Here is an 8927-nt window from a genome sequence, read left to right on the forward strand (position 1 = left end):
AAAATATGTTAACTGCTTACTCAAATTTTAATTAATTCATTCATTAATTTAACAAATATTTATCCAGAAATTAGCATAAACCAGGCAGTAATTTATGTATTGGAAATGAAATTGTTAGTTAAGATGACAAAGTGACTCCTCTTGTGTAGTGTATGCTACCAGTAGGGAAATAAATAAATGATGATAATAGTTTAATAGCTGAGTACTGATCAGAATTATGAAGACTAAAGCAACGAGTGCAAGGAAAGAATAGTGCCCATTGTGGGGTAGGTTCAGTATAATGTGGTAGCATTTAAGCAAAGACCTGCAGGAAGAGAGGGAGATTTCTGAGCATGGGTAGCAGCAAGTACAGAGATCCTGGGGCAGGAACATGCTTGCATTTGTCCAGGAAAAGCAAAGAACTCAGTGTGGATGAAGTAGAGTGACTGAGTAGGGGTTAGACATGAAGTAGAGTGACTGAGGGGTTAGACATGGTGGAGCTCATCTAATACTGAAGCATCCATGAATGAGTGGCATTAGCCTTTTCATAATATTTGCCATGAGAAAAATGAATAACATTATTATTAATCAGTGTTTTATTATTAATGTTTTCATAAAGCATTTCAATAGTAGTTCAAAAGTATTTTGTATAGTAGTTTATTAACCAGTATAGGGTTCTAAACTTTGTAAACTTGTAAATTGATTTGTGTAAAAAAGTAATGTCTCAAGAAAGATGACATATCTGTAATTATTGTTACGCATTTACAAAATGTAAGATAAAGTAGTCATATGAGGAAAAATTGAAAATTTTTCTTATTATTGTTTGGTCACATTTTCTTGTACTCTGGCCTTTCTGCTTTGGAAAAATAATCCTATGAGCAAACTGTTTCTAGTAGTAGATTTACTGAAGACAGAAATATTAATTTTTTCTAATATTATACACTTATAGTTTTGAATAAAATGTACCAACAAAGAGCATTCATCTTCATTTAAATACCCATATCACATTTTTCTTCATTTTAAATCCCTGAAATAGTTTTGAGGCACAGAAATAAATAATATGGGACATAAATGTATATTCTGATACCTAAATTATTTTAATTTTCAAATTAAAAATTAGCCATGTTCCATTTCCCTGCTGTAACACATTTCCTACTTTTGCATGTTTGTGCACATGTGGGATTCTGCCATGTGCTTCTCTTCATGGGTTTGTCTGCGCCATATTTTCCACATATACTTGCATTGTCACATGGTACAGAAAATATGAACATGTGAATAAATCAAACATGAATAATAAGGTTTATTACAAGCAAGACCCCCCAAATTACTAAGGTCTCCTTCGGTTATCCTAATTCACATATTATGTATTTGGACATGATATATATTTTTCTGGATGATAAGCTTTTGAAGAAAAAAATGGTATTATCTCAATAATTTAGGGGCATTATGGGCCTTAAAATGAGAATCATTGCATGTTGAACATCTGACAGAAATGAAACTGTGTTACTCTGTATCTTACAGCTTTACAAGGTGAAGCCTAGAGATAAGTTTTGCCTTCTCAACAACCTTCTTAAAGGCATTTTTGACCTCCTTGTTTCTCAAGCTGTACACCAGGGGGTTCACCATGGGAATGACCATTGTATAGAACACAGATGCAATTTTGTCTGTATCCATGGAATGGCTGGAGCTGGGCTGTAAGTACATGAAGATAATAGTTCCATAGAAGATGGAGACTGTAGTGAGGTGAGAAGCACAGGTAGACAGAGCCTTCTGATATCCCTCAGCTGAATGCATCTTCAGGATGGAGACAAATATGAACAGGTAGGAAATCAAGATAACCAGGAGAGCAAAAACAATGTTGAAGCTTGCCACAACAATAAGAATCAGCTCACTAATATGTCTGTCTGAGCAAGAGAGAGCCATGACTGCTGGAACATCACAGAAAAAGTGGTGAACCAGATTAGACATACAGAAAGAGAGACTGAATGTGTCCCTAATGTGGACAGAGGCATTCAGAAAGCCATAGACATAGGAGCCTATGGCCAGACGTGCACACAGACCTGTTGTCATGGTGGTGGTGTAATGCAGGGGTTTGCACACTGCTACATAGCGGTCATAGGCCATCGAGGCCAAGAGGTAATTTTCCACAGTGGCCAAGGAAGCAAAAAAGAACATCTGAGCAGCACATGCATTGTAGGAGATGACCTTGTCTCCTAGAAGAAACCCAGCCATAACCTTGGGAGTGATGGCTGAAGAGTAACAAAAGTCGACCAAAGATAGGTTACTGAGGAAAAAGTACATGGGAGTGTGGAGACGAGAGTCCATGAGAATCAAGATGACTATCCCTAGATTCCCAAGCACACTAATGAGGTAGATGAGAGTAAACATTATAAAGAGGGGGACCTGCAGCTCTGGGGCATTGGTTAGTCCTAGCAGGATGAACTCAGCCACTTCTGTGTTATTCTCCATGGATAGTGTTTAGGAATCACAAGGGACCCTATAGCGATGTGCAATAAAGGAACACACTGATTAACAATGAAGCTGTTGAATAGAAATCGAAAGCATTAGATAAAAAAGTAATAGACAGATGTACATTTTTATTATGGTGATAATTTTTACTTCACTATTATTCAGATCTAAAGTATGAGTTTGAAAACTAAATTTAGTGCATGCATTACCTATAGAGTTACATATTGTTGAAACTGAAGGATTTTCATGAATCATATCCTATCTTCTGAACTTTGTAAACTTGTAAGTCGATTTGTGTAAAAAAAGTAATGTGTTGAGCAAGATGACATGTCTGGAATAGATACATCTGTCATTTCAATCCTGAGCTTGGTCAATGCTTATACTCCTACATTGCTGAAGTGCCAAGGAATGCTCTAGACATGTTATATCTATACTCACTTATTTTTCTCAATAAGTCTGTAAGATTGACTAGTCATTATCCTATTTTACTTAATAGACACAGAGATTGAATAATACCTAAGTTTAAAAATTATTACTGCCAAAGCCAAGTAATGTACATAGGCAGAGTGGTACTTTAGTCCATTAGTCTTAATATAAATAAATGGAATTTAATGCAACTTGCAATTACTCCTTGTCTCCATTGGTCCAAAATCAGTGTCTGGGATAATACAGTTAAATAACTGAGACCAATGTGCCAGTAGGTGTAGTGGGTAACTGAAGATGTATGGGGCATGTACAACCAGCAGAAGCAATTCTGAGGAAAAGACATACAGCATTGAGTGTAGAGCTTGGGCTCTGGGAAGAGGTGCATATCAGCTCTACCATTTGCTACTCAATAGATTTGGACTCCAACCTTACTACCAAACCTGATTCTCTCCATATACAATATGATGATTGTGATGAAATGAATCTTACAGTATTATTGTGAGAATTAAATAAAATAATGGATTAAATAAAATGAACAAAATGCTGGGTGTGTAGTATAGCCTGCTAAGTATTGTCAGAATGAGATTAAAGCCTCTGTGTTTGTTTGAGAAAGATGAGTGATAAAACTCAGGGATTCAGGTGTGGATGAGTTTTGAAATTCTGTAGCTTCTTTCTCTGATGTCACCCCCACACTGGGTTAGCTGAGATATTTTGTGTCCTACAGTAATTCCCTGTCTGTCCATTCTCTGCACCACTGCAGATGAGCCATTTTTTTGCTTAATTTCTTTCCATTGCTTTCATCTTATAGTTGAATCACACAAATGGAGGCTTGAAAGTTCCTAATTTGTTGGCTGCCTTTAGCTTCCAGGTTTGCTTTGGTAGTGAGATTCACGTTTAAATTTTTTATATGAATATGTTCTTGAGTGAAAACAATGTTTTCAGTTATTTTTATCTGAATTTGAGGTCTTTAGAAGGACACCCATTATGCACTAGTCATTATTCTCCACCATTGTCCTAATTCTTTCATATCTTCACTGTCCAAGCCTAGCTCCTAAAGTCACTGGGTTTGTCAACCTCTGACAACCATAACCTCTCGTAGAATATATTATATTCTGAAAACAATAATACTATGGGTATATTTAATTATAATTAGGTATGTGTACTCATATGTGTTTAAATAAACATAAATTTTCATATAATACTCACAATAGTGTTGTAAGGTAGGTGATACCATAATTTTCTTTGACCATTATGTCAACTGAGGAGTCAAGAAAGTATGTAAAGCTTTATAATTGCACAGCTAATATGAGGAAAGTTCACAATTCATGATTTAAATTCATCTGTGACCAAATCAAAAGCCTATACTCTTAGCCACCTCACCATCGACATTTGTACATGGGTTCATAATATGGTAATAAGGATGAGGTTATGGGAAAAAGAGTACAATAGATCGTGCTGATTCAATTACAAAACTTCTGTGGTTTAAAGGAAGGTTTTCCACTCTCTTGTGCTTTTATTAAACCTCCAGTGAATGTACAACAGGTAGCAAAGAAGGTGAATTAAGACTCACTCAGTAAGAGGGTTACCTTTTTCTTTGGCTAATCTTCTTTAGCAAAGCAACATAATGATATTCCATAAATATCACTATACTTCTTACTGAAGTTTTGACATTTAAATGCTACTCTCAATTCATGGTTTTAGAAAACAATGTTCAAAACATCTGGTCACCTGCTCAAATATCTCATAGTAGGCACAGCTGCCCCATGGATTTTGCATAAATTAGAGTTCTCACTAAAAATGTGTATGAAATGTAGAAGCTTACCTTGATCCTGCAGTGGGAGGGACAGTCAGTCCTGAATAGTGCTTCTGAAATCTGAAATGAAGACATGGAAGAATATATATAAACATATACTCTTGGGGATGTTCTCTATCAGGTACTGGTGAAAAGATTCCAAGATCTCTAAGACAAGTAAAGGTGGAGGAAAACCCCAAGATGAAGTCAGAAAACTGAGCACAAGTCTTGTATGCATCATTAATTCTTACTGTGCTTTGGAGGAGTCCCTTGTCTTCTCCTTAATTCTAAAATAAAGAATAACATTACCTCTCTCATACAGTTTACAGAACTGCTTGTAAGTAGCAAATTAAGAAAGCTCTTTAAAACAAAGAGGGGTTATCATTTAAAATGAATCAATACAATATTCATCTTGAGATGTTTTCCATGGCTACCATTGCAGGCTTACAGCAAATCCTCAGATCAGGGGTAGAAGAAAGGCCCACATGGTCTAACAATGATTAGCATTCGGATAAGTAAATGATAACCAAGGCACCTTAGCACACAGTCTGATCCCTTTAAAACGATCTCATGTTGAGTCATGTTGAAATTTCAGAAGCTAACTCATGGGAATCAGAAGGAGCCATAGAGACATATGGTTCTTTGGGGATGTCTCCCATGAAGACTTCCATAAGACTCGCATGCCAAGTTCTAAAAAAAGAAGAAATTGAATTACCTGTAGGAACTGAGCTGGATATAATGAGAGTGCACATCTTTTCATATTACTTGTTAGTGCTCATTTTTTTTCCATTTTCTAGTTACAGTATAATTTACAAACAACAATAATATCTGTAGTTTTTAGTGTATAAATCTTCAAGTTAGGTCAAATGTATATGTAATCTTAAACAAAGTCATCATATAGAAGAGTTCCATTATCAAACAAACACTCTGAACTTCCCTTGGTGATCTACTCCTTCTCCCACACACTGCCCCAGCCACTAACTTTTATGTCCAAATAATCTTTCCTTTTCAAGAATGTCCTATAAATACATCTCTAGTCTACATAGCTCTTCTCTCTGGCCTTTTTCACTTAGCCTGGTGTTTGTTGAGCCAGGAATCCTTTGTTTAATTATATCTGTTCCAATAATTGAAGTTGAAACTTCAAAGAGAGCTGCCAAGGAGACATCTCACATCACCATTCCTCTGATGTCACCTCCCAGATTTTTCCTATCTAAAAGAACATGAGCCATACTGGGTTCCAAGATTAGCCTGCTCCATTATGACTTAATCTTCCCTAATTAAATCAGCAAAAATCTTATTTCCAAACAGGCTTACATTTTGAGGTACTGAGGATCAGGACTCAAACAAATGAATTTTTTAGGAACATAATCCTACCTGTAATATATTAGTAGTAAAATCTCTTTTATTATTGCTGAATAGTATTCCATTATATACATATCACAGATTGTTTCTGCATTTCTCAGTTGTAGGGCATTTGGGTGGGTTCCAATATCTGGATATTTTTGAAGAAACTTACTAAATATCTGTCTAATGTTGTTTTTGTATTGTACTTAGATAATTTCTATAAGCTGGATTGTTTGGTCAGGTGGTAAATATATGTTTAATTGAATGGAAATAAGTGTTCCCTTATCAATCTTCTATGTGGTTTGTCATAATTAAATTTGGGGTATTGAAATCTTCCACTATTATTGTATTACTATTTTTCATTTCAAGTATGTTAACTGTTTACTTCATATGTTGGGCATATTTGATGCATATATATTTATAATCAGTATATCTTGCTGGAGAATTTACCTTTTTATCATTGTATAAGTCTTTCTTTGTCTCTTCTTATGGTTTTTGAGTTAAAGTCTATTTTGTCTTCTATAAATATGACCACTCTTACCCTTTCCAGAGAGGAATTGGTGGACAGGAAGGTGAGGCAGTGGATACTGGGTCCCAAAATTCTCAGCTTGCTGTATTTTGGGCAAAGATCTAACAGTACAAACGGGAACTGGATGGGAATTGGCAGCCCCCATCCACTCAGTTTTGCCAAATGGGAATAGTGTCTGTGTAAGGCGAACCTGGGTAAGATGAGATGTCAGTGTCCCACCCCTCGTAGGGCGAAACTGCAGCTCTACACTGATACCTGGAGTTAGAGCGTAGCCATGCTTCTTAGATGCATTTCTCTGAAATAAAATTTCTACCACACAGCTGGGGGCAGAGGAGGAAAGGGGAAGGTCATAACCTGAATGGTACTGACTTGGATTTTAATAAGTTGCATAGCTTTCCTTACAAATATTTTTCCATTATCAATTTGTCCTTAAGGCCATTTCAAGGAACTTTAAATTGTTGGGTTATGAAAATACATTTTTTTAGAGAGCTTTCAAGATGGCGATGGAGTAGGACAGAGCAGATACCAGTTTTTAGTACAAAAGGGAGAGAAACCTGTCCGATCAGCAGAGGAGAAGCCAGCAAGCCAGCAGTTGTCCAGCATATATGAAAATAAGGGACCAGAAAGCTCGAAGGTCACAGAGGAACAAGACGGTAGGGAGACAGCATCGGTACAGTAGAGTCTCAGGGATGGAGCAAAGAGGAGCAGCAGGAATTTTGGCCGGTGCATGGTTCGGGGGACCAGCGCCCAGCAGCGAGTGCCTAAAGGAGCCTGGGCCAATGTTCAGTGCCCAGACTGCTTCCCCAAGCTGCTCCCCCTCTAGGATTTTTCGGCTGGGGCCTGCCAGGGAGCCCAAACAAATATAGGAGCAGAAGGGATTTCAGCCTGCGCACAGTTCAGGGGATCACTACACACCATGCAGCATGCCTTGACATGCGCACAGCGTTTCTAAGTAAGCGCCCAGTCCTCAGGTTGGCTCCTGGCTTTCAGTTCATCCTCCTCGGACTATCTGGAAGCCCCAGACCCCAGGCATTGAGGGGTCCTGGGGAAAGGGCTGAGACCCTCAACCTCCTCCCTTTCTGGCCAAGCAAGGTGGGGTGCCAGGAGAGACTTGTTTGATAGAGTTTGCAGAGAGGGCGCTGAGGAAAAAGGACCCCAACAGAGGACTCCGTGTTTGCCAGCCCAAGAGATCTGATAAATACAGTGTGGGGCTCTGACTCCAATAGACACAACTGCCTGGTCTGCTCCACACCCAGCTTGGCAGCGAACTCAAGATTGGGCAGAGGGCCTGGAGCTTCCCCACAGAACAGGGGCATACCTGTGCTCAATCCTGAAGGAACCAGGCAACTAGGCCGGCACAGGCTCCCGCAAGCCCTGCGAACCAGCCCATGGCAGTAACCCCTGGGAAAAGAGTGCTGTGAGGAAGTCCTAGTTCCTCATTGTAAGGTGCTGGGGAGAGGCACCAAGGGTCTGGCTCCTAAGAGAGAGATGGCAGAAAAATCACAATAATTGACCCTCGGCCAATTGCAGCCAGAAAAGCCAGTTTGGCTAGTTTGAAACCAACAAGTAATGTTTCCTTTTTTGTTATTGTTGTTGTTATTATTATTATTTTTCTTTATTTTATTTTTTATTCTTTTTTTACTTTTCTTTCCTTTTCTTTATCTTTTTGCTTTTTAAAAGTAATCTGTTATTTCTTTTAAATTTTATTACTGTTTTATCTTTTTATACTTTTGTCCTCTTTTCTCAGATTTTCTGTTTTATTTCTTCTTCTTTTCTTTCCAAACTTATTGCTCTTTCTTCCATTTCTGTACCTTTTTTTCCCTTCCCTTTACTTCCTTCCTTGCCTTTTCTTTTTTTTACCCACAAGAGACATAATCAACTTGAAAATACGAAAAGACCAGAGCTGGACCCATAGAAGAGGCCTCCCAATAGTAGAGTCAGAGAGACAAATTGCACTTTGCTGTAGGAGAGAAGCCAAAAGTTGCTGCATATTTGAGTAGGTGGAAGCAGAGAATGACAGGATAACCGAAAGAGACTGCACCACTGAATTTCACAGGCATTCCACCACAGAAGTTCACACTATAAACCCAAGGAGTCAAAACAGATTAATCTAAGAAGCTGAGGCTAACAAGAAGAGTCTCACAAACAATGGGAAGACAAAGAAACAATCCCCAAATGAAAGGAAAGGAGGAACCCTCAGAAAGAATGTTAGATGAAATAGAGGCAAGTCAACTATCAGATACTGAATTCAAAGCACTGCTTATCAGGAAGTTCAAAGAGCTCACAATGAGCTACCAGAAACGACAGGGGAGCTATAACGGTCTCACCACAAACTATATCAACATGAAAAAGGAACTGGAAACTATCATCAAGGGCCAAGAGGAAATG

At 38.1% G+C, this 8927-nt stretch overlaps 1 protein-coding gene across 1 annotated transcript; it reads right to left on the reverse strand.

Annotated features, from left to right (window-relative positions):
* Nucleotides 1-1494: 1494 nt before the first annotated feature.
* LOC119058886 (olfactory receptor 5B3-like) lies at nt 1495-2448 on the reverse strand. Its single transcript, XM_037158383.2, has one exon. It carries the CDS (start codon nt 2446-2448, stop codon nt 1495-1497), a length of 954 nt encoding a protein of 317 aa, XP_037014278.1.
* Between the last annotated feature and the right edge of the window lie 6479 nt (nt 2449-8927).

Source organism: Artibeus jamaicensis, unplaced genomic scaffold (genome assembly GCF_021234435.1).
Source record: "Artibeus jamaicensis isolate MK-2021 breed Jamaican fruit bat unplaced genomic scaffold, CSHL_Jam_final scaffold_614, whole genome shotgun sequence".
NCBI classification, from domain to species: Eukaryota; Metazoa; Chordata; class Mammalia; order Chiroptera; family Phyllostomidae; genus Artibeus; species Artibeus jamaicensis.